We start from the raw sequence: 25897 nt of genomic DNA, 5'->3' as shown, positions 1-25897 counted from the left end.
CTATACCCTATGGGTTACTTGGCAAAGTCCGTCTACAGAAGGTATGTTGTTGGGTAACTAGCCAGCCTATTTTTTCTTGAATTGCTTGTTTGTTATGGACTATCGAATTTCTATCGTCAGAGAAGTTTTTGAGGACTGCAACGTCTTAAATCAGGATATATTGCAGGCTGAAACTCTTAACCATTGCTGCTAGAGCTATTATTTGGAGTATTGTCAAAAAAGTCTGAGCCATTGTTTTCTGGTGCTGTCAAGTTTTTGACTGCTGATATTGAAGAAACAAGGATCGGCTGCTACGTCAGGCATCAGCAACTTCTGATTTCCCGATATTTACCCGACCTTGTATCCGAATTCGATTTGACCACACTTTAAAATGAGTTTAAAGTTATATAAAAACCAATATGGGCACAAAATTCAATTTTTGACCGATTCGAAACAACCGACTCAAAATCGATATGATCCCACATCTACTTATAAAAATAGGTGGCAATTCCTGGACTTGTGAAAATTTGCAATAAAGTGCTATTTCCAAAAAAAATTGTCAAATCAAGTTAGGAAAAATTTTAATTTCTATAATAAGCATATTCTGCTCTGATTTGAGGTTAGATTGAAAGATTGAATTAAAAAATACCCAAAAAATGAATCTCTTTAATAATAGCAGCCTTTTACTTTTCAATCAAACAAAATCTGACTGACTCTAACATGTTCAGGTTAGGACTTTTTTTTTATTTCTTTTTTTATGTTCAAGTTAGGACTTAGGAATATATGGAATTGGCAGATTACCCGTTTACAACTTGAAAATTTGAATAAAATAAATTTTTCTTAGAAAAAAATTTTCAAAATAAGCTTTGAAAAATTTTAATTTTTGAAATAAGCATTTTTGTGTCCGAGTTTAAGGTCATGTGTTTAATATTGCTAACAGCGAATAAAAAAGGAGACAATGTTATAGTGTTAGAAGAGACAAAAATAAAAAATGTTTGCTTGCTGTTAAACATTATTTCATTTTTTCCCCTTCCAACACAATGACGTAGTTTCTCTTTTGTTTACTATTTGTAATAACTAACAAAAGGATTTTGTCTTTTTTTTGACCAATTTCTTTGTTCACTGTTAATAACAGTGAAGATGACTAATCTTAAAGCGGATATATATTTTGAAATTTGTTTTTAATAATAAGTTTATTTTTTCGATCTTAAAGCCCAAGACCTAGAAAACCCGACTAACAAGCCCAGGACCTAGAAAACCCGACTAACAGGCCCAGGACCCAACTCAGAAAGGCTAATTGGCGCCAAAAATTGGTCATTTTTTACCGCCATAAATCTACAATGTAAATGAAAACTTGAAAGAGTCTACAAAAGCATTACGAGCAACCTTCCGAACTCCACATTCCCTCAAAAACTTAAGAGAAGTACAATTCATATTGAACCCACAAATCCCATTATCCCAATATACGAAAGCCTAAGATAATTAGCCAATGAAGAAGAAAACAAGGAAAAACTCTGAAGAAGAACAACAATATTGGTTACTGAAAACAGAACCAGGGGAATGGTCATGGGAAGATCAAAAAGCAAATGGAGGAAAATCCAATTGGGACGGCGTAAATAATAAACAAGCCCAGAAATATCTCAAGTCCATGAAAATTGGAGACCTCTGTTTCTTCTATCATTCAGGTACAAAATTCCGCCGTGTTGTCGGCGTTGTTACCGTCGTCAAGGAATGTTATAACGATGAAAATGGCATTGCGGTGGATGTTGAGGCAGTGGCGGAGATGAGGAAGCAAGTTGACTTGGCGGAGATGAAGACAGATCAGCGGTTGAATGAGTCCGGTTTTATACTGTTCCGGCAGCCTCGATTGTCAGTGGTGCCGGTGTCTAAGGTGCAGTGGGATTTGGTCTGTGAATTGGGTGGTGGGTATGATGGAGATGATGGTAGGGTTAGAGAAGAGTAGAAGACCATGTTTGAAGAATTGATTTTGGGTCTAATCATTGCTGATATGAAGGGAGAACGTGAGATGTTTTGTTTGATGAATAGATTTGGTGCTATTCGTAAGTTTTTTGGATCTCAAATTCTCGTTCAACTTGATCACTATGTGAGACTATTTGAGCTAAATAATCTAATGGAATTAATTATAATTTTGACTTTCCTATTAATACTTATTTTTAAGTTGTTAACTTGTTTTAGATGTTAATATTAATATTTTAATATTTAAATTTATATTACTTATATAGCTTTGTTTTTACTCTCTCTCTCTATTTATTTATTTGGATTAAATTATTTTATGTATATGGATTAAGTTATGGTATGCAAGTTTGCAACTTATTATTCATAGTTGCATACTAATTAAAATTTAATTTTAATTAGTAATTTAATCAGCAATCTAATCCTCCAAAAAATTTCAAACATAATCATATTAATATGTAAGAAGCTATTGATTGTATTAGGTGTAATTGCGAAATTTCAATTAACAATTATCAAAATACAGGGATAAATTATATGAACATTAATCAAAACTTTTAATACATGACTTAACCGGTGAAAAAAGATAATTTATAGTATTATGCAATCGGATGATCTCTCCACGTATCAAACTTTAATCATAATCCCTCTAAGCAGTTTATAAATACCGAATCAATCACACTTGTATTTTACACGAAACAAAATTTAAAGCAATAGATGAAGGTTTTGAACACTATTCCATCAATTTTTTAACCCTCTTTATTAGAGCATCTAAGAATAAAAAATTGAAGGCCCTAGCTACTCATTTGTCTTCTCTTATTTGCATTAAAGCAAGTGAGTAATTTATAAGAAAGTGCTAATAAATAATGAAAGAAAATAAGTTATATGGATGAAATTATAAGAGAGTTAAAGTGTATAAATGAGGCTAAAACAAAATGGTGGACCATTATCCATAAATAAAAGCAATGTAAATTAAGTTGAATGGACTAAAATGAAAAATGCTACAAATTCAATGGGACAAAGGGAGTATTAATTTGTCATTTTGTAAATAAATATTAATTATATTTCTTTGATTGATCATTTTAAAATTATAAATCATCACTTTAAAACATAAAATAAATATAAGTCAACCTAATAAAAAAATATTGTAATATTAGAGAATAATATTATATATATATTAAAAAAAATATATACAATGGATGATGTCTATAGTGGGCTATATTGAAAAATTTGTGAAATTAAAAACTTGTAATTGATTTCCACGCTAAAATGAAAAAATGAAGATGTTTGCTTAACGGTGAGTAACTACTTTTTGGTTCGTTGGTCCCATTTTCTTGCTGGGCGGTAACCTCTTCTTTCTTTCTTACTCTTCAAATACTTACACAATACATTGCTTTGATCTCGTCTTCTCTTTCTTTGCTCTGAACCTTCAATTTAACTTCCCCTGCCCCTTTGTAATTCTCTTCTTTCATTGTTTGCTCATTAATTATACTTTCGTTTACTTATACCAATTCCAGTTTCACTTAATTTCTTTGTGTTTGATTTCTTCAATTCTCTAATTTTGTTTTGTTATTGTTGGTGGGTTATTTAGGTGAGCAGCAATGGAGGAATTAGAGAGAAAAGAGGGATAGATGAACAGCTGAATCTTCTGGGATTCTGCAGTCTGCACAATACAATTAAATGGAGTTGGAGAGCGTTGACCATCCCGAATCTAATCATGGACAAGCACAAATCAATTTCGATAAATTTACCCTCTTCAAAACCTCATCTGTAATTTTCTTTTCTCTTATAATCCCTTTTACTTTTTGTTTGCTTTGTAATTTGGTAGTTCTGTACTTTATTCTGATTTTATTGTCATCTCTCCTTATTTGGATTTAAGGTGGTCAACGAAATGTATGAGTTTCTTTTTGCCTATTTTGGGTCTAATTGATACCGCAATCAAGGATCAATGGTAAACAAACAAAGGTAAGGCTGTGCGGGTTTAGGTCTGGGCCCAGATCAACTCGGTCATTTGATTAGAAATTCTATTAATATTGAATTGTGTAACATATAATAAAATAAAATTACTAAGTCGGTTTAGTACACATGCAAAGATGAGCGTTTGACCCGCCATATATTAATATGGAGGATTCGCCCTTAAGATTGTGTATATAGCATATACAACCCCTTCAAAGTTCGCCTAGGCAAGAGCCCTTAAGTACTTGATGATGGCATTTTGCAATATTGTAGCTAAATCTAATTGTTTGCTATTCTTATTTTATCAGAAGTTTTCCCTTGCACAGTTTCACCCTTATAACAACATTTTGATTCTCACCACCTACAGAATGGATAATGGATTGGTTATTGTTGGGATTATTTATCCCAGATGAATTAAAAAAGTCTGTACATTTTATAAGTCAATTGAACCCTTCCACCCATTGCCCTAACGTTTTTTGATGGTATCTTTCTAGCTTATAAAGTGTGTGCCTGTTTGCTCAATAATATGATGGCATTCACAATAAGTCCAGCCTAATTTAACAGCTATCCTTTCCCGTTGCCCGTAGGGCCCATTCTCAATCAAAATAAAAAAGGAAACACTGTCAACCTAAAACTGCCTGCTAAGAAAACTGTTATGATGTATTTCTTAATGGTAACATATTTATGTGTAATCTTTTGTGTTATATGGAGCAGAACTTCTACCTGATAGGAAGAGATGTTGAAAGAAGGCATTGGAGAGTGTTGAAGATTGGCAGATGTAAGCCCTCTGCGCTTGTTATCCATGAAGATCCAACCATATATACACGCAAAGCATGTAAACTTTTGCTGCGGAGTATTGATGAAGGGAACAAATCAACAGGTGGACTTAAATTCGTAACTGATAGTTATGGAATCATAGGTAGGTTGACACTACTAATAAACATCAATATCAAGTATCCTATTATGTCTTACAAGCTTGTTTGTTTTCAAATTTTGGTTCAGGTTTCATCAAAGTACTGGAATCTTACTATATCCTTTTGGTAACCGAGAGGAAGAAGATTGGAGAGATTTTTGACCATCCAATATATTCGATATCTGAATATAGGATGATCCCAATCTCTCATTCTTCTGCTTTGACCTACATGTATAACTCCACAAAAGAGAATAGGTACTTAAACTTATGTATTTTAACTCTAAAAATATAGCAACAAGCTTTTGTTTTGACGACAAAGGGGTGTTTGGTAATTGGCTGTTGGCGGTTGGCGTTTTTAGTTGTCTTGTTTAACCAGTTGAAAATGTTGAGTTGTTTTTGTTGGCTTTTAAGATAGCTGGAAAAGCCAGCTGTTTGTGGAGATGTTTGGTAAATTTTAGTATTGGCTATTGGTTGTTTATTAGAGAAAAGTGGGCCAACAAGCCAAAAGTCTACCAAAAAAGCTAGCTGGAGCAGTTTTTTCATTTGGCTTAAAAGCCAACTTTCCAACGGCTTAAAAGTCATTTACCAATCACTTTTTTTTGGCTATTTGATCAACCAACAAGTCAAAAGTCAAAAGCCAGCCAAAAAGCTAAGCCAAAAGCCATAAACCAAACACCCCCAAAGTTGGTGGTGACAAAGGGTTTTGTAGCCAAAATTGTCGCTAAAAGTTGTTGGCGATCAGTTTGGCGACAAAAACCCTTTTATCGCCATTTGCTTTTTATTTTGTAGTGTGAGTATGATTATGTCCTGTATGTTGATGCTTATGTTTTCTTATCTGAATGATTTTGATAGGTACAAAAAGCTTCTGCAGTTGGTTGATATTAGGGATAACTTCTTTTTCAGTTACTCTTACCCTGTCATGCATAGGGTACAGCAGAACCTAAGTAATGAACAGCAGGCAGAACATTCTTCTGATGGGAAAATTTTTATCTGGAATGAGTTTATAACTCGTAAAATTCGTGATGATGTTAAGAATACTAATTGGACAGTTGCACTAGTCCATGGATTCTTCAAGCAGGTACTTGGTAAAAAAAGCTCCTTACTGTCATACTGTATATAAACATGATTTCTCTTTTGAAGCTACACTCTGTCATTTAATATTCCATTTATGTTTGTCCAGGTTGAGTTGGCTACTGGTGGCAAGACCTTTGTTTTGACCCTAATCGCAAGACGGTCATGCCAGTTTGCTGGAACCAGGTTAGTTATGGCTTCATATATTAGCAGCATGACCGTCTATTAGCATGTGCAAAGCGGTGTACAGCACAAGGGCCCAATTTCAAAGGGCCCCTGAATACTCGATTTTCTGTACTTAAATATATTCCTGTTCTAAGTAGTGCAAATACCAGTACTTAAATATAGAATTGCATAGGGTCCTCAAAACTTACAAGACGGCCCGATAATTAGCAACGAGGTAATTACAATCGTTCAGTGCAATGACAAGTCCTATTGATTATCTTGTTTCACTACAATTTTTATCTGCATTCTAGCATATATTCATCATATTCACCTATTTTCTGTCTAATATAATTTCAACCTGTTAAAGGTATGAGAAAAGGGGCGTAAACGAACAGGGACATGCTGCAAATTTTGTAGAGATTGAGCAGATTATATGGCAAGCTATTCCTAGTGAGCGGCCAGCCCAAATTACTTCAGTTGTGCAAGTTCGGGGTTCCATACCACTTTGCTGGTCCCAGAAACCTTCAATGTTGAATCTTAAGCCTGATATCTTGCGTATGTACCAGATTGATTGGTTTCGTTTCTGATTACACTATTTTATTTGATCAATCTTCCTTTTATATGTAGTTTTAGAAGGAAATGATTCCTATGCGTCAACACGACTCCATTTCCAAAGTCTTTGTCTGAGATATGGAAGCCCAATAGTTATATTAAATCTCATTAAGGTATGACTCGAGTAAACTACGAGCATTTCGATTGCGTGATGAAATTTCAATTCAAACCCACTGGTAACTTTTACCTGCAGACGTGCAAAAAGAAGCATCGCGAGTTTGTGCTCCACGAGGAATTCTCGAAAGCTGTTGCTTCCATCAACAATGACTTATCTGAAGAGGATAAGGTGCTGTTTTTTAGCCTGGACCTTGATGCAGTCTTCCAAGAGTAATGTTTCTTTGCTCACTATTGTTAGACAGTATTCTGTAAACATTGTTAGTGTCATTCTTATTTTGTTAATATTCTCACATCAACCTAAAGCTTAGGCCCTCCCACAGAGTGTCTTTTGGGCTAGAAGTGTGGATGCAACACAAGTTTTCCTCATACTTGGCACTGAATATTCCACTTTAAATGAGAAATGGTTGAGATTCGAACCCGTAACCTTTTTGGCACGCTGGCTTCTGATACCATGTTAAGGAACCAACTCAACCAAAAGCTTAAGCTGATGGTTGAGGCTCATGATATGTTATATACTCAACACTTACAACCCGTTTGGTTATTGATATTAAATGGTGGGAATGGTAATGGAATATTAGTGTAATTTTGGTAAGAATATCTCTTGATAAATTTAATGACCATAATTATTTTCTATCAACTAGCTCATTTTCTTCCCAAAATTCATTCCAATGCATTACACTTAAATATGTGGTATTAGGTGGTAATGGAAAATCGTGAAAAATAAAATTTATGATCAAACTTTCATTACCATGGTAATGACATGATATATATTGAAAATCTATGCTACATATCATTCCCATTACCACCGATTAATACCATTAACCAAATGGGACGTTATTGCTTCTTCAAAATTGATCCTATAAAGTTATATTTTACTTGATGAAAAATAAATTAATTTGCAGTGAGGGAGCCGATGAGATTTCAGAACTCAAATGTTTGGCTGCAAATGCACTAATGAAAACCGGAATCTTCTCTTCCCAAATGCCTCGATCTGTAAATTTTGAGGCATCATTTGACCTATCGTTTACAAGGTGAGCGCGTGTAACTCTTCCTTCCGTAATACATTGTAGAAAATTGAAATATTAGAAAAAATACTCAAGATATTACTTAATGCTTGTTTTGATACCAGCAATAATGATGTTTCGATCATGATGCAACAAAAAGGGATACTAAGAACAAATTGCCTTGATTCGTTGGATCGCACTAACTTCGCTCAATATGTGTTTGGCGTAGTTGCTCTTGGTTATCAGTTGGATGATTTAAGAATAACAGAATCTCGAGAACTGGACTTTAAGAACTCGTTAGCATATGACCTCATGAGCATTTACCAAGCCATGGGTGATGCCCTTTCTCGACAATATGGTGGATCTCCTGCACACCAAAAGGTATGCCCGGAATAATAGTTTTCTTTAGCATTTCATGTGTTATTGTTATTAAGCATCAAAGGAAGTAGCAATAGAAATGCTCTTTTCTTTTTAAACTCATACATACATGATACAATTTACCAATAATGCATTGTTGTATTATAGATATTCTCCAAGATCAAGGGCCAATGGAAAGTGGCATCACAGTTTCAGGAGTTCACTAAAAGCGTTCAACGCCATTGCAGCAATTCCTTCTTGGATGTCACCAAGCAACAGGCTATCGATATGTAAGTTTCAATAACATTAGAAAAATGACTCAGAAAAATTCCCGCGGAAATTAGGGCCTATTATAAAACATGACAAGTATAAAGAAACAGGAATGCTCATTACTAGAGAATTCCTCTTAATTCGAACTTCTATTGTAAATTTCCCGAAATGTATATGAACATAGAAAGAAGATTGTGGGGCCTCAACCATCTTTGCTTAATTTTTTGGGTTGAGTTGGTTCTTTGACATGGTATCAGACACCAATGTGGCAAGATGTTGCGGGTTTGAATCTCAACCACCCCTCAATTTAAGTGGAATATTCCGCACTAGGTATGAGAAGGGCCTTTCCTGCATCCACACTTCTAGCCCAAATGGCTCTCGTGTGAGGGGGTGTGTTAGAGTATATAACATATCTCGGGCTCTCAACCATCCGCTCAAGCTTTTGGTTAAGTTGGTTCCTTGACAAAGATGAATGACAAGGAAGAAGACTGATTCACATTGATGTTTGCACAGGTTTTTAGGACATTTTGAACCTGAAGTTGGTGAACTGACTCCACAGAAAGCTAATTTATATCAGGACAGTTGTAAATGGCTTAAGGACATATACTTGAAAAAAATACCAAGGTGAAGGATCTGATTCTTTTCTTTTGGGTTGGAAACTAAACTAGTAAACCAATGACTTCTTATATATGTAGTCGATCTAATTTGCAGGTGTAATTTATGCATCTATTCTGGCTTTGAACGGCTATGGTTTGACGAGAGTGCTGATAGATTTCATTCCCGATGCTTGACATTCCCTTGTAGAGGCTCACAGCATGGATCACAAGAAGGGTATGTTTATTTGAACTTTTTTTAATTTAAGCTTATTTTTTAAACTATTTGGAGAAATGAGTGTCGCACCGAACTATTTGCTAAAATAAATTTCTAGGGTAAACGCTTTCAAGAGCAGCGTTTTTGTACCCCTTATACCAAAACCCAGCTCCCAGTCTATTAGGGTACAAAAATGCTACTCTTGACATTGTTTTTCCTAGAAACTTATTTTTTCAAATAGTTTCTCCAAATAGTTTAAAAGACAAGCTTAAATAAAAAAACCCTGTTTATTTTATAGTAGGCAATGCAGCAAGAACCATACATTTGTAGGAGAGAAAGATTGGGAAATTGCATTATGCTTACACTCTCATATTCATGCATTCTCGTACTTATCATTTTTGCTTACCTCTTAGACCAATGTCTGACTAAAGTGCTATAATCATCCCTGGATTAGAATGAGGAAGACATGAAAGGATGTGTTGTGTGACCTGTAATACATTATTCTCTTCTAATTCCGTCATGAAAGGACGTCAGGTCCTCAAATTCCGTCATGGGTGGAAACTTGACACTTCCTCGGATCAAAATGATTTTTTCATGAAAGCTTCGGAACTCTAGTACGCACTATACTCGTTGGTAGGATGATTTGTTCCACATCGATGAATTAAAAATTAGTGTGCAACTCTATATGTCATTGAGCCCTTCCTTCCATAGCTATATGGTTTTGGGATGGTATCTTTTTGTCTTATGAAGTGTGTACACTGTGTGTTTTTCCATGGCCATCGATTAGCAAAAGCAAAGCGTGTTATCGTCTAGGGTTCCAAATTTTTTAGAACCCAAAATATATTTTTTCATATAATTTATATTTTTTGCTATGCAATATGAGTTATTAGTTTTTTTTTGTAAAATAGTTACAATATCAACAGTACAAAACAAAAGGAGTACTATATAGTTTATAATGTCATACTCAAAAATAAATGAGACAGTTTTGGTTTTTCCGATTATAGGCTGACATTGATAATAAATCCAACTCAACATTTCACTCGTGTGTCGTGTCTAACTTTAGTGCGCACATTCTTTAACATGATTTATACATTCAAATAAGGGTCTGAGCTATAGTTAAGCTGTAATTGTATAGTTAAAGTCTTAAAGATAACGGTCACAACTCAGAAATACCTGCCGGACTGCTGGAGCATGGTAACGCTCTAGCTATATGCATAATCAAACATCATATTGTGTGTATTTCTTATGAATGTTTCAGTTCATAATAATCTCAGATATTTCCAGACAAATGAAATCCCTAATCAAGCATGAAAACTACTGAATTTTTATTGGACCTAATGGTTTTAATCTGGTGTGCAGGTATGCACTGATAGACTTTCCTGCAGACCCAGGATCTGAATGAGTCTTAAAAGTGTTGGGATAATGATAGCAGACCCCAATTCTTGACCTCTGCAGTCTGCACAACATACTGATTACTGATAATATTACGTTTTTGATGTCTTTGGACATTTTTGGTAGCTTTGAATTACTCCTAATTGTTATGATATCTCTAAAATGCTCCATATGGCTTTACTGTAAGCTTGGGTCAAATAGTTTTGGCTTATTATGATTTCTGACAAGGATAGAATAGTTGGAGACGTCGAATTCGAGTTTCAGACTTTTAATAGTCTCTTTTCTCTTCCTCATTTTTGTATACTTTTTTTTACCTTAGTTTTACTCATGTTTGTACATATGTATTTTTTCATATTTTTATTTGGTTCTTATGGGTCAATTTTTATTTTGCTTATGTTGGAGTCCACATGGAGCTTTTTTTTAATACGTACTGCATAATTTTCATCACTTTCTTGAAAGGATCTAACTATTTGGAGTCTAATTGATCATATTTCTTCTGCCTTTTGTTATGAGGGGGTATGAATATGATTTATACGTCATCTACTAGGACTTTGGCTTTATAAACGGGATTTACTAGATGTCTAGGAATGATAATATGATATGGAATGAGTATATTCCCTTGTTTGTATGGAGAAGATTTTGTGTTTTGGATCAAGACATTTACATGTACTTTGATTGAGCGAGTAAGGACGGTAACTAGCTAGCCTAAATACAAATGTATACTTCATATTTTTTGTTTCTAATCGATATTATTAATTAGAAATTATAAATAATGTAAATATCTATTGTTACATATTTGGTAAATAATAAGAACTCATAATAATATATGCAAAAAAATAAATGTCCTTAACAAACATAGAAACACAAGATGAGAAATAATAGGAATGAAGAAAAATAGTTTGAGTATAAGAAACCAAAAGGTTAACATTGAAAGTGACCATTTAAAATACTAACAAATTCAGTGCTTTGTCAAATATTGAAATGGCAACAAATACAATTTTCTAATTATAGACAACATACCTAAACATGCTAGCTACTTTTCCAAGCTGATCATTATATCCTAATACAAACCCTTAATATGAAAAATATATATATTCATATCATAAATCATAAAGGAGAGTAGTAATGAGAAGCAAAATTTCATTAAGAGTAATTGTTTATATATGAATGAATAATGATTGTCGTAATTTAAGATGAACAGAGGACGAATTTTTTAGTAAAAAGTAATATTTTTTTGTTGTTTTGATAAAAAGTCACATTAATATGTACTTTGAAACAATATTTTTTTTGAAAATTGAGGGGATGTTTGGTAAATGGGCGGACTTTTTGGTTGGTAAATAAAGAAAAACAAACTTGTCACCCAGACGAAAAAAATTGGTTTTTAAGCCAAAAGGAAAAAACTAACTTGGTTTGCTTTTTCATTGATATTGGCATCTTAACCTATTTTTCCTATAATAAACATTTAATAATGAACGGTCAATATATAATTTTACTAATTATCTCTTTAAACAACTGACTTAATATGTTATATTAAAAACCAAAAAAAAAAAAAAAACACTATAAAGCCAACACACCTAATTGGATCAAATAATTAGTATTTTCACAAATTTTCAATATGAGATGCTAAATTCAACTATAAAAATTGCTCAACCTATATCCCTATTTGCGTATTTTTCTTAAATTACTCCCCACCCAAATAAACAAACTAAGACAAAGCATATCTCCTTTTGTTTCCAATCCACCACCCCAACCTCTCTAAAACAATCACAACCTCTCTAAAACAATCACAACCTCTCATCAACATTACCAAACCATCACCTTCCTAGCCCACAGTACACACCGACCAGGCGACCACCCCCCACTTGCCAAAAAAACAACTGCCACCACTCTACAAACCCAATGCCGGATAACTCACTTTTGTCTTCTCATCGCACCACCAAATCATTACCCTCTAAATTGCTCTTTATGTCATCGGCGTCAAGTCTGACATTCAGACACCAAGTACAACCACCCACTAATCCCAACGCTCAAATGACATTCCTTCAGCTATTAGTTTGGTTGTGGGTGGCTTAGATTCCAGTAGTCGTAGTTTGAGTTCCGTTGGATTGTGTATTGTCATCTATTTGTGGTGATGGTGATGGTGATGGGGATGATGAAGTTTTTGGTGATGATAGTGGAGGCGGCAGCGGTGACGGCAATGGTGGCGTTTGTAATGGTGGTGTAAACATAAGGGAATTAAATGGTAGTGGTTGTTATCATTAAGAGATAATTGTGACATTGTTAATTAATAATTTATACAGGGGACAAAATAGATTTTGTACAAATTAGAGCTTTAAGTAAAATTTAGGACTTAATTAAGCAACCCTATATCCTCAAATAAGACGATTTAATGGTAAGACTAATTCTATTGGAATAGCCTAATGTACATTTATTAACTTAAAGTGATTACTTATATCTTATAGCGATTACTTACCACTTTAATAACTTGACAAGTACAATCAAATAAAATCATTAAAAAATATTTATAATAATTACGTTGATGCATACTAAAATAATATTATAAATCAAAACCGCAACTAAAACTGCTAACAACCAGCACCAACCACATTTGCCAAAACACACCCTAGATTATTTTTTGATGTGCCGCCAATGCGTGCGTGAGTATCTCTATTCCATAGTCCCCGCAGTCCGCGTCCAAACGCTTCAAAAAAAAACCCTTATTTGGACTCTCTGTTGTCTCTCAGTACTCCGTCACGACTTCCAACTCACCGGTCACTGCCGTTGCTGAAGAGCGAAGAACTCAGTTCGTCCTCTCGTTGCCACTGAGTCACAAAGACCTCAGCCCTCAATCTTCCTTCTTTCTCACCGCCGGCCACTTCCGTTTACACACCGGTCATCGCTGTTTCTCCTTATTCGTGGTATTTCATTGAAGTTGCCACCTTTGTTTTGGACTTGAAGGTAAAAGATTGTTGAAGTTGTGCTATTATTTGACTTGTTTCTCCGTTTATAATATTGAAATTTTTTATTGTTTATATGCTCTTGTTTCTTTTGCTATAATCTCATTCTTGATTTTGTGTCTTTGAAATTGATTTCTTGTTTCATTTTGTTCTCAATTGTAAATGAACATTATTTTACCTAATTATTCTGTTCTATTCCGAGGACCAAAAATGCTCTCTCCTGTCTCCATTCTCCGTAGCCCATTAGTGAAAGCTAGTAGCTGTTTTAGAGCATAATCGGGTCTTCTTCATAGGAACAAAAGGACTCTTTACTCTCCACAGTTCTGCAAAATCTTTGTCTAAATAATTTTCTCATTGTGGTTTTAGAATTGTATTATCTTTTCGTAGATTAGGTTGAGTCATTGCTTCCTTGTACTTTAATTCATATGCTTTCTCTTTTCCAATCACATTCCCTCATTTTTCCTTGTTCTACGTTTTTTTTTTTCTGAATTATATACTTTTTTTAAAACTTTGTTTGTTAAACCGTATGGTTTTTCTTATTTTGTAGGTGTGGTAATGGTGTATTCCAAGGCCATGAAAAGCTCCCAAGCTAAACCAGATGATATAGAGAAAATCCAATCGGATGTGGCATCATTTGCTTCTTCCCTGGGCCTTGCATCTTCTCTCCCATCTTCTGGGTTTGATGATGCTGATTTCCGACCACATAAAAAGAAATCTAAAAAATCAAATACTTTATCCCAAAATGCTGAGAAGAAACCCAATTCCCCAAAACCCCAAATTCAAAAACCCAAATCAAATAATGACCCTAAAACCAGAAAGTTTGACAACAAGGGTGGTGATTTTACTGCAAATAGCAATCAAAATCAAAAACCCAATTTGATTAATGACCCCAAAAGCAGAAAATTCGGCAATAAAAATTGTGATTTTACTGTAAATAACAATGATCACAAGTCTTTTGAAAAGTTTAAGAACCTCCCAAAGCTCCCATTAGTGAAAGCTAGTGCGTTGGGTTCATGGCAGGTGGACCAGGGTGAGCTTGAAGAGAAAGTAATGGGTGCAGGTGAGAGAAAGAGCGTGGACATTAAAAACGCAGAGGAATGGAAGAATCTAGTGGAGAAGAAGAAGGAGCTTGGAGAGAGATTATTAGCACAATATACTTTGGATTATGAGGCTTCCAGGGGACAAAGTGGGGATATTAAAATGCTCATTGCCACTCAAAGGTCGGGAACAGCTGCTGATAAGGTTTCGGCTTATTCTGTTCTAATTGGTGATAATCCAATTGCCAATATGCGATCGCTTGATGCACTTTTAGGTAAATGTTTTTTGTTTCATTTGTTTTCGATTTATGTTCGCTTATTCCTTATAGCATGTAGCTTTTGATGTATCTAAATTCACAATGCAGGATGACTGATGATTTTACTGTTGATTCCTTGATGTATTTGAGTTATAGTTGAGCAATATTTAGACATGGATAAAATTGTATTGCTTTTTCCTTAGTTAAATGTTGGACATGGATTCAGCAGGATTCATATGAATAGTGCATCAATATGCAAGCTGTAGCTCAGCAGTGACTGGTAGGGTAGAAAGAGGAAACTTTGCACTTGTTCTTGTTGTGTCTCAACCAGAAATTATGCCCTTATTCAACCGTCTAATCAGTAAAAGGTAGGGTAGAAAGAGCTAACATGGTCAATAAAAAATTAATAGTCAACCCACTCCTCCTTTGAAAATTGGGTCTCAACTAGAAGCTTTAGCTCAGCAGTTGAAAGAGCTAAAGTGGTAGATACCTTTTTTATTAGTTAGGAAGAATTAAGGGTAAAAACTAGAAGGCTTTTCAAAGCTTAAAAAACCTGATAAACTTCTTATTCAAGGTGTTGCTGTGGATAGAGTAGTCGGAAAATTCTTTTTCGAAGATTGCTACGTGGAATATAATATAATGAGTCCTTAAATCACGTGCACCTTTTATTTATATGTCAACCATACAATTCTTTGTTTTTACAAGGGTTAGATTGCGTTCTCCAAACCTCGCCTTGGTGGGAGTCATTCAGTCACTAAGTATCACTAAGTAATGGAACATTGTACACTGCCACGTGGCAATGTGGATATTGATATTTTGTTTTTGTTAAAGATACGGATGTTTGTTAAAGAATTATCTAATTGATGTTCCAATCCATATTTGCTTCTGTTACTTTCATGTTCATAATTATTGGATTCTTTTGTCTCTTGCAGCAATGGTGACATCAAAGGTTGGGAAGCGTCATGCACTTTCGGGTTTTGAAGCTTTGAAAGAGTTGTTTCTACAAAGGTTGGGTTCTTTTCTATGGTTTCATGAGTCTTCTATATTCCTGAAGTATGATGCCTTTGATGGAGCTGTGCTACTTAAAATAGGGTTGTTATGACATAAAATAGTGTCATGGAGATATTTCATAATTGCATGCATTTAATTTGGAGTAAAACAAAAAGGACACTGTTTTTCTTTACCAGAAAACCTTTTAAAAAATAACCTATGGTTTTTAACCATTGATTTTGGCTTCTCAAAACAGATCCAAACATTTTTAATTGTAAATTATCAACCTTATCTGAATTAATTTGAACTTATTTCCGCTTAGTCATACATATTTATCCTAAAGGAACAAAGCGTTGTTTATTTTGCGTCCTTAATGACGCTAATATACTCCTACTTTACTTGATGTTTGATGGCCCATTAGTAGTTGAGGGATTAGTTTCTTGACTTTTGAGGCAAATAAAGTTTCTTATCGATTGTTGTAGTTTGGTAAATGATGTAGAACTGTTCACTCACTCATTTGTTTCTGGAGGCTGTGCCTGGTCAAGGAAAGGCATTGTAAATGCTGGGAATGTGAGCTTAACATAATAGAGATGGGGGCTGCAATACTTCTTGGCGGGCATCTGTTTGTTTTTTTTGGGGGGCTCGATTCCTCTTTCTATTGATTCATGCTATAAAACTACTGATTTTTATTTTGGTAAAGAAATTGTCCAGTGATTAGTTGGAGAAATAGTTCAAGTGGTAATCTCAATTTCTCGATGATACTAAAAGTTCTTTATGTTGCAGTCTGTTGCCTGATCGTAAGCTGAAGACCCTTTTCCAGCGGCCCCTCAACCAAATTCCTGAAACAAAAGATGGTCATTCTCTTCTGCTGTTTTGGTATTGGGAGGAATGCTTGAAATTGAGGTATATGTTCTGTTTTGGTATTTGATTTTTTTAATTATTTAGTGTTATTAGACAGAAAAAGAAATTGTTGTTCTTACCTCAGGTCAACTTCTTTACTAGAGGCTCAGACCTTAAACTGAACAATTGGGCCATACCTTTAATTCTTGTGACACATTGTGAAGAGCATAGTCAACTAAAAAATAATGCTGCATTTATACTCCTTATTTAATAAATAATTGGGTAGTATGTAAGGATCATAATGGAGAGCACAAAGTGTGCTTTGATATGGTCCAGATTTTATACCTAGCGACAGGGCTAGTAGCCTAGTACTTTAGCTCATCTTCTAACACACTGTCATAAGCAGTTAGTGCAATCCTAATTTAATTCATAGACGCAGAGTAAGTGTAGATTAAAATGGTGAACATGAACTTCTATGATTTCATCTTTTGTCATGTGTGAACACTTCTCAATAATGGGTTTGTCTTATTAGATATGAACATTTTGTCTCTGCACTAGAGGAGGCATCAAAGGACATGTTACGTGTACTTAAAGACAAGGCATTGAAGGTCAGTTTTGGGCATATTAGTTTCTTTTAACATCTCTTCATTTCTGTCTTCTTCTGTGAGCTTTTCAGATGGAACTCTATATCATCAGATCAGTGTTTTGCAAATATATGGTACTAGTCTATGGGCCAGGCAAAATTTGGGTGACGTCGAAGTGTTTTAATAATATTTTCTTAACTAACTCGAATAACTCAAAAATGATCGAACTCAATCGAACTTGATGTGAACTATAACTCGTAATACCGAGCATATTATTAATTTACTACTATTTGCTTTACCAACACAAATAGCCTAAATGTTCAATTTAACTATCATTCCTTCCGTCCCCTTCAGTTTGACACATATAGTGTAGTAGTAGTTTTTAGTTTGTAAATAAGTAGTAAAACAAAAACCAAGTGGATGGAAGGAATATGTGGATGGGATTAAAAGAGAGAATCAATTTGTGGGTGTGATTAAAATCTACATTGTGGGCCAACATCTAAAATAGTAATGGTCCAAAATTAAAGGGGTGAAGCAAAATGGAAAATAAGTCAAACTCAAGGAGGGTATATATAATTACTATTTGCTTAAGTAACACGAATTACTTAAAAGTCATCAAAATCACATAACTCGAATCGGGGCATGTTAGTTGATGTTTATTTACTTAAATCTCATTGAATATAAATTGGATTGATTTTTTTTTGACATCCCCAACTCAGTATACTTAATTTTTGAAGTAGTAAATCTTCTCACATAATAAATTGGTAAATTATGAACAACTTCATAATTTAGAATAAGTGGATGAAGGGTAGCCCGGTGCACAAAGCATTAGAAGCATAGGTTTAGAAAGGGTCGATGGGGCCAAAGATATATAGTCCATTGGTTTTGGATTATAGTGAATTATATAAAATTTCTCATCAAATCATGTGCCAGTTGTATTTTATGTAAGATAGCAAATGATTTATGTTACCTTGGGTGATTTGAAAAACAATCTTTGTTATCATGAACAAGGGTAATGTTGCATGCACCCCTAAAACCCACCTAGGTGGAGACAATTTATGGCATTGAGGTGATTAAATGTTTAGAATAAAATTCTTGTTATTTATTCAAACATCCTCAGCACGAGCAAACTTCATTTTTTTTAATGTCGGTGTTGGAAGAATCTCAGTTACTTGGTAGAAAAACATATCATAATTCATAACTAGATCTTGATCTTAAGTAGTTTTCAAGACGAATCTGATTGTGCAATATATTTTGAGATTTAAGATGGAAGTTATGATTATTTTTTTTTATTCAACTACAATTAATGATACAATGTAGTGTTGCATTTCGGTTCAACTTTATTTTTTGGATAGGTATATATGTATGAGCTTTGTTTATCTGTAATTTTTTTCATGTAGATGATGTATGCTTTGCTACGAAGCAAGTCAGAGCAAGAGCGAAGGTTGCTCACTGCACTAGTCAATAAAGTAAGTCTACAAGTTCCTCTCTGAGGAACCAAACTTCATTTTACCTAGTTACTCATGTTGGTTAAGAACTCTATGACATCCTTTTCATTATTTTTATTTCTTACAGCTAGGAGATCCCGACAACAAGGCTGCATCAAATGCTGATTATTATCTGACTAATCTTCTTTCTGATCACCCAAACATGAAGGTACAGTTATTGTTTATCAGAGTACCTGACTTCACCTAGCTTCCTGTTTTTCCAGTAAACTCGGTTGTATCTTGTTAAAAAGAAAATTTGACCAGCTTCTTGAAATGCAGTAATGCTTGTCTGTTGACAAAGTTATACAAACTAATGAGAATTATAGATGTAAAAGTTACTTACAAAAAAGAGGAGAAAGAAAAAGATGGAAAAATGGGATGAATTGATTCGAAGAAACATATATGGAAAAGGTAACTGTATGGTTTTATAATGCAGAGGCCGAATGTATTAGTTCTCCGAGAGTAAGCTGTTTAGATTTGCCTCTCAAGTGAACTGGATAGCATTCTGTGGCTGTGTAGCACTCTAAGAGTAAACTGTTTAGATTTGCCCCTCAAGTGCACTGGATAGCAAATATGTAGCACTGGGGTTGACCATCCCTGTTCTTCTCTCTGCGTTGCCTCTTACTCTTAGTCATTCCCTTAGTTTTAAAAAGCATGAGACGCACCGAGGTGCAACAAGTCCTTAGAGCCTAGGTGCAAAGCTGAGTGCAAAGATGCGGGTTTTTTTGTAGGGGAGGCACACTTTTTTGCTAAAAAGCTTAAAAATTTATTTTAAAACATATATAATACTTAAAACGACATGACATTCATAATTTAGTAGCAACAAGCTTGAAAACATTCATTATGCTTACGCTAAACAACACTTTAGCTCATAACTAATAATGAGAATATGAAGAATAACCAAGGTTATGTTCTCCTTGCTTTTTGCTTTTCTTGAAGAAGAAATGGTTTCTCGAATATATTTAAGTAAATTTGGGTTTCAAGTTTTATTTTCTTTTCAAACAAACAAGCATAAGTTAATTACCCCGCCCAACAAGGAGGTGCGCACATTGAGGCGCCCAAACAAGCATAAGTTAATTACCTAGCTGAGGCGTTTTCAGCCGAGCCTGTCAAGGCGCAAAGTGAGGCACACCTTTTAAAACTAATCATTCCTTTTTATCTTTGAGATCCAAGTAATTCTTTAGTTCATCTGTGTTGTACAATAATTGGTAATTATGACATCAAAAAAGTTGACGAGAACCATGAGGAATTTTTCTGCATTGTCGTAAATGTGATATGACCATCACTTTTGTGCTCAGCTGCTGATCATCATGGGCTTTCAAACTTCATATTGTCGTTGTCCCTGTGGCTTTCAGACTCCAATAGCTTTCTAGAAGCTGCCAAGGTGACAAATTGTGTTAATATATTGTTACCAATCAAGAAATTTTTTCCAGGTAGCTTGAGCTTGAGCAGTAGCCAAAGTCACACAATTTGAATCGCTTGTAGGGTTATGATATGAGGAAAATTTTTATTAGGAGATGGATAAGCCTTTGCTTGTTACCTAAAACCAGTAAGCCAAGTGGAGGATGCTAAACGTAGTAATTGAAGTATTAAACTTTTGAAGCTTATGTGCCGCTGTCTGGAAATTGTCTGCTGCATAAAATTTGGCACTGAGAACAATTGTCTACTGGTTTATTTTTTTGATGACCTGTGTTCTTATTGTTTCCAATTATCAAGCATGTTTATCTGACAATAGCTAATGTATCGATGCTTATAGATACTTCTTGCATTCCAACTTATCTCTAGGTCCATGATGTACTATGTACAACACTCAACTTGATATTAATCTTTCTATCTACTGGATTCCTCATAATGTTCATCATTTGCCTTGTGGATGTGTTTTTATTTTGCCTTTCACAAGGTGTCTGACTGGCTTTTTAAAATATATATTTGCACTTTCAGGCAGTGGTGATTGATGAAGTGGACTCATTTTTGTTTCGGCCACACTTGGGGTTGCGTTCAAAGTATCGAGCTGTATGTCTTCCAAGTTCTTGTTTAACTGAGTTGATCTTAATTCCTTTTCAATAGTTCATCTTGGTGGATTTGCTTACATGAAAACACCTAAGTTAGTCTGGATTTCAGTTGTTGATTTTAAGCTTATCATAAATTAAGCTCCAAATCATATCTTAAAGTTGCTACTTGGTAGTATGCATATATTTTATAAAGTTTAGCTCTTTCTTTTTGCTGTGTTCAACTTTTTAGGGGATAAAGGAGAAGCAGAAAATTAATGCTTTCCATTTCTTGTTTGCAGGTGACTTTTCTAAATAAAACTCGTTTAAGTCACAAAGGAGACGGGCCTAAGGTAGCAAAACGCTTGGTAGATGTGTACTTCGCACTGTTTAAGGTATTCTTTTTTGGCTTTACTTCTTTTAGTACAATGTGGTTTCTATCAGGAAGATTGCACTTGCTAGTTTCAAATGATGTTTTCCTTTTTATTATTTTGGTTTTATGTTTTTTTATTTGGTTATTTTCCCCCAAATTGAACCTTGTGTTTATAACTAATATAATATGGTGAATTTGGACTCCTTAATTTCAGGTACTTATCTCAGGGGTAGGAAATAGTCATAAAAATAAAGAGAGCAAAGATGGAAAAAAGTCAACTAGCAAGGATGATGAAGCACAGTTTTTGTCAGAATCTCATGTGGAAATGGATTCACGCCTTTTATCAGCTATTCTGACTGTAAGTAACTTTGTAACTTTAAAGATAGACCAGTGTGTTACATGCTGACTTATATGTCTAATTCAGAGATTATTTTCACTTACTTTTTATTTCCTTGTCTTTTGAGGGATGATCTAATTCTGGGATCTCCTTGTTAAAATTTCATTCGCTAATTAATCATACCCCACCACCTTTCTTCCCATCTGTCTGGTTCTTGAGGTCGTGTAGAGCGTTACTATTATCACTGTTGCCTTTTTAAAGTTCCAAAACTCTAAAATCAGCATCTATTTTGATGGAATTGCATTGGTGAAATGATTTATTGCACTTTTATTAGAGCTTTGAGCCTTTGACGTACGTAATGAATTGGTTGGCTTTGACGTATAGTCTAATCCTGGCTTGATGGGAGCTTTGTGTCACAATTTGACTGTGCTTGCAGAAAACCCAAATAGTTCTGTTTATTAGAGGTCTATATTTTAATGTCTGGGAGTTTCTGAAACAGTTCATCACCTTCTTGTGCTTCTCAGGGAGTGAATAGGGCGTTTCCATTTGTTTCTGGGGATGAGGCTGATGAAATCGTTGATGTCCAGACTCCAATGCTTTTTCGTCTTGTAAGTCCATGGCTTCATTTGTGTGATATATCAAAATAATATTGTTTGCTCCTTATTTTTCCAATTTATCTTACAGGAAAGAGTTGGAATTGGTTTTTTGAAGCGATCATTATTCGGAAAGTTTTTATTAACATACTGTCATTGTGCAGGTTCATTCACAAAATTTCAATGTTGGCATCCAAGCACTAATGCTTCTTGACAAAATTTCTTCCAAGAATCAAGTTGTTAGTGATCGGTTTTATCGTGCTTTATATGCAAAATTATTGCTTCCTGCTGCCCTTAATACCTCCAAGGTTGGTGGTCTTGTTCTCTTTCTTCCAAATATGTAGAACTAGAAGGATAGCCACTGTCATTCCTATGCTCAAGTGTTAATTTTCTGTGTTGGACATTGCTGTTTGAGAAATGACTAGGTAAAGTACTTTGATTTTTAATGGCAGTTTGAGCTAATCTTCAGAGATGTGAGGAACTGCTCATTAGTCATTGTGGTCTTACTAGAAGTTAATGATGATTGAGGAATTGCATGTTTGCGCACAGTAATTAAGATGTTTCTACATCTAGTTGATAGTAATTTATAAGTATCACAAATTTAATTGATTGATTTAAAGCCACAGGCAATGACTCTAGATTTAGATGGAAACAACATGGTTTATGCACTGCTTGTCTAGTAGAGGGATGCAACAAAAAGCATATGGATAGAATACTTGAAGAATTATAAGCATTGTTTTATGGTCTTTACGACTCGTTTGGTTGTTAATACTAATTAGAGGTTGTTTGTTTGAGTGTTATTTCCCTTAGAATCACAAATTCCTAGGAAATAACCTATTGGGGTTGTGTTTGACAAAAAGTTCTACAAACATAGGAATTAAAACTTCCAAGGAAATGAAAATTCATATGAAATATAGTAATCCAATAACCATGTTTGTAATTACAAATTTGTGTCAATTGTGAATCCCGATGGTGAAATAAGACAATATATTTGTATTCCTAAAAAATTACCAAGAGAAATAACTTCCCTTGAATTATAAAATTCCTTGGGAATTTAGTTTCAACGGAAACTAAACGGCTCCTAAACAGTGGTAATAAGAGTGATTCGATATGTATAGTGTAAATTTTCATGAAATGTACTATATCATTTCAATGGGGATGAAGCTTTTAACGTAAAAAGGTTTTATTCTCAAATTTCTATCACCAACTAGTACCACCATTCTGAATGGCAATGTGTTGGATGAATTTTATGAAAAAAATGAGAAGATTGTAGTAGAATAATCATGACCATTAAATTTGTGAAGAAATTTTTCTACAATAATTACACTAACCATTCCACGGGCTGTTAGAGACAAAATAGCATATTTTTCTGGTATCTCCCAAATTAAGCACTTGTTAGCTAATTTCATTTTGTATACTTATCTAATGTTTGTGTTACTCAAAAGCAATGTCCCGGTTTTTGTTTATCTTACAGGCAGAGATGTTTATTGGACTACTACTTCGAGCAATGAAGAATGATATAAATTTAAAGCGTGTAGCTGCATTTTCAAAGCGTCTACTTCAGGTTATTTACTGGTTTAACTAAATTTATGAAGTTTATCTTTAGTGTGGCTTTGTTTACTCGAGTTTCTCCATCTTCAATAGCTTGTCCAAATCAACATTCATTCGGAGAGCTATTAATTCCCTTCCCTGCTCTTGCTCACCCTTGCTTTCTATATCTATCGATTTCTATGTTTGTTCTTCTATAACAAATGTTTTGAGCTCTGTGATTGCTACTTAACTTTCGTGTTCATTAAGTTGAGGTTGATTTTCTTGCTTCTCCAGGTTTCACTACAACAACCACCTCAGTATGCCTGTGCATGCGTGTTTCTCCTCTCTGAAGTCCTGAAATCACGGCCACCTCTTTGGTGAGGATCAGATATTTGTTGTCTTATCTCATCTATGAAATTTTACAGTAAAGCTTATGCTGTATTGTGGTGCAGGAATATAGCTATTCAAAATGAGGCAGTTGATGAAGATCTTGAACATTTTGAAGATGCTCCAGATGATGCTGAAAATTCACCTTCTGCTGAAGCTAATATGCCAAATATAAGTAATGAAGTTGATAAAGGTAGTGTTGAAGATTTCCACTTTGATAATGAGTCCTCTGAAGATGAGGAAGCTGCTTCTGCATCTTTTTCCGGAGATGATTTGTCAGGTGAAGATGAAGAGATAATTATGAGGAAAAATGTTGAGAAGCCCCAAGAATCCAATTTTAGTAAGTTATCTGATGGGAATGAAAACCAGCTTGATTCCAAAAGTAAACCTTCACTGCCTGGCGGTTATGATCCTCGTCATCGAGAACCTTCTTTTTGGTAAACTTTTGCTGCTTGTCTCTTTCTTTTTCAACCTTAAAAAGCTTGTAACACTATTCATGCCCTTTTGGTTTTCTGGTGAGTATTTTATGTGTAGTTGAAAATGACGTGCACTGGTGATGTCGCGTCATTGCTTCTTTTGACTTATTCTTGTTCAGCTATCCTCTGACTACAATGCTGATGTGAAAGTTCTGCTACAGCAATGCAGATCATACTAGCTGGTGGGAGCTGACCGTTTTGGCCTCTCACACGCATCCATCAGTGTCTACCATGGCTCGGACTCTTCTTTCTGGAGCGACCATTGTCTATAATGGGAATCCACTGAATGATCTTTCTCTTACTGCTTTTCTGGACAAGTTCATGGAAAAGAAGCCTAAGCAGAGCTCATGGCATGGTGGTTCCAGTATTGAACCCGCGAAAAAGGTCTGTATTGCAGTTTAAAGAAACTACTTTTTACTTCTGTATTTTAAGAGAACATAATCCTACAACTTTTAGGTGTTAGGTCAACTTAACTAAGCCTATATGATTTTGGTTGCTGATATCTTGCAGCTTGACATGAACAAACATATAGTTGGGCCCGAAATTCTTGCGTTGGCTGAAGCTGATGTACCTCCAGAGGACCTAGTGTTTCACAAGTTCTACATGAACAAGACTAGTTCGTCAGTAAAGCCAAAGAAGAAAAAGAAGGGAGCTCAAGAAGCAGAAGCTGCAGAACTGTATGGTGGTGATGAGAGTGATGATGAAGAGATCAACAACTTGTTGTCGAGAGAGGCTCCCTTGGAAGCCGATGGAGATTATGATTATGATGATCTAGATAAGGTTGCTAATGAAGATGATGATGATTTAATTGGTGATGTTAGCGATAATGAGATGGACATGGACGCATTTTCAGATGGTGATGCTGCTGGCGATGGTCACCCCGCTAATTTCGGTGGCGAGAGTGATGATGGGGATTCCATGAGTGATATGGATGATATGAGTGATGAGGAGATCAAAATTGGCGACATGGACGATGTTAGCGATGATGAAAATGGTCGTGAAGCTTTCAGATCAAAGAAGGGAAAGAAGTCTTCAGCCTCTCCGTTTGCAAGCCTTGAAGATTATCAACATTTGCTTGATGATGATTTAGAGGAAGAGAAGTCAGACGAAGAGGATAACAAGGTCAAGTCGCGAAGAAAAAGAAAACACAATGTCGAGACCGACAAGAAGATAAGCAAGAAACACAAGAGAAAGAAGGGTAAAACCAGTGGTTAATGTCTTTGATTCTGTTGCTTGTTTTAATAGCAAACTAAATCCACATTGAGAATTTCCATGCATTTTCCCCGACTTGCATATTGCCTGGGCTTACAATCAGTGTAATAAGCAGCAACAGTGGCCAACAACCTTTTAATGTTCACGTCTTGGAAAGCCACAGTAAAATTTTGTAGTGTAGACATTATGTTATTATTGTATTATTTATTTATTTTCCTAGGATTCAAGTTTT

General features: G+C 34.9%; 3 protein-coding genes across 5 annotated transcripts; all 3 read left to right on the top strand.

Moving 5' to 3' along the window:
• Positions 1 to 294: 294 nt before the first annotated feature.
• LOC130813797 (uncharacterized) lies at positions 295 to 2163 on the top strand. Its single transcript, XM_057679681.1, has one exon. The coding sequence runs from the start codon at positions 1469 to 1471 to the stop codon at positions 1940 to 1942; it is 474 nt and encodes a 157-aa protein (XP_057535664.1). The 5' UTR covers positions 295 to 1468; the 3' UTR covers positions 1943 to 2163.
• LOC130813796 (phosphoinositide phosphatase SAC2-like) lies at positions 1943 to 11297 on the top strand. Of its 3 annotated transcripts, none has more exons than XM_057679679.1 (15): positions 1943 to 2039; positions 3542 to 3720; positions 4621 to 4825; positions 4909 to 5074; positions 5672 to 5897; positions 6000 to 6076; positions 6423 to 6610; positions 6683 to 6780; positions 6861 to 6994; positions 7687 to 7815; positions 7914 to 8169; positions 8314 to 8435; positions 8929 to 9039; positions 9127 to 9246; positions 10585 to 11297. In XM_057679679.1, the coding sequence occupies exons 2-15, from the start codon at positions 3631 to 3633 to the stop codon at positions 10625 to 10627; spliced, it is 1965 nt and encodes a 654-aa protein (XP_057535662.1). In that variant the 5' UTR covers positions 1943 to 2039; positions 3542 to 3630; the 3' UTR covers positions 10628 to 11297. The 3 variants fall into 3 exon arrangements, with proteins under 3 accessions (XP_057535662.1, XP_057535661.1, XP_057535660.1); XM_057679678.1 differs by lacking the exon at positions 1943 to 2039 and adding an exon at positions 3211 to 3294; XM_057679677.1 differs by lacking the exon at positions 1943 to 2039 and adding an exon at positions 3281 to 3404 and having other exon boundaries at positions 10585 to 11296.
• Positions 11298 to 13168: 1871 nt separating this feature from the next.
• Positions 13169 to 25788, top strand: LOC130813792 (protein SLOW WALKER 2). The gene is made up of 17 exons (XM_057679673.1): positions 13169 to 13575; positions 14122 to 14886; positions 15801 to 15876; positions 16642 to 16761; positions 17231 to 17306; positions 18683 to 18751; positions 18858 to 18938; positions 20711 to 20782; positions 21060 to 21152; positions 21345 to 21488; positions 21992 to 22075; positions 22225 to 22368; positions 23535 to 23624; positions 23885 to 23967; positions 24043 to 24414; positions 24615 to 24837; positions 24964 to 25788. The coding sequence occupies exons 2-17, from the start codon at positions 14130 to 14132 to the stop codon at positions 25666 to 25668; spliced, it is 3189 nt and encodes a 1062-aa protein (XP_057535656.1). The 5' UTR covers positions 13169 to 13575; positions 14122 to 14129; the 3' UTR covers positions 25669 to 25788.
• Positions 25789 to 25897: the final 109 nt, after the last annotated feature.

Source organism: Amaranthus tricolor, chromosome 5 (assembly GCF_026212465.1).
Source record: "Amaranthus tricolor cultivar Red isolate AtriRed21 chromosome 5, ASM2621246v1, whole genome shotgun sequence".
In the NCBI taxonomy this organism is placed as follows: Eukaryota; Viridiplantae; Streptophyta; class Magnoliopsida; order Caryophyllales; family Amaranthaceae; genus Amaranthus; species Amaranthus tricolor.
The sequence above is the reverse complement of the archived record's forward strand: the minus strand, read 5'-3'. Positions and strand labels throughout refer to the sequence as shown.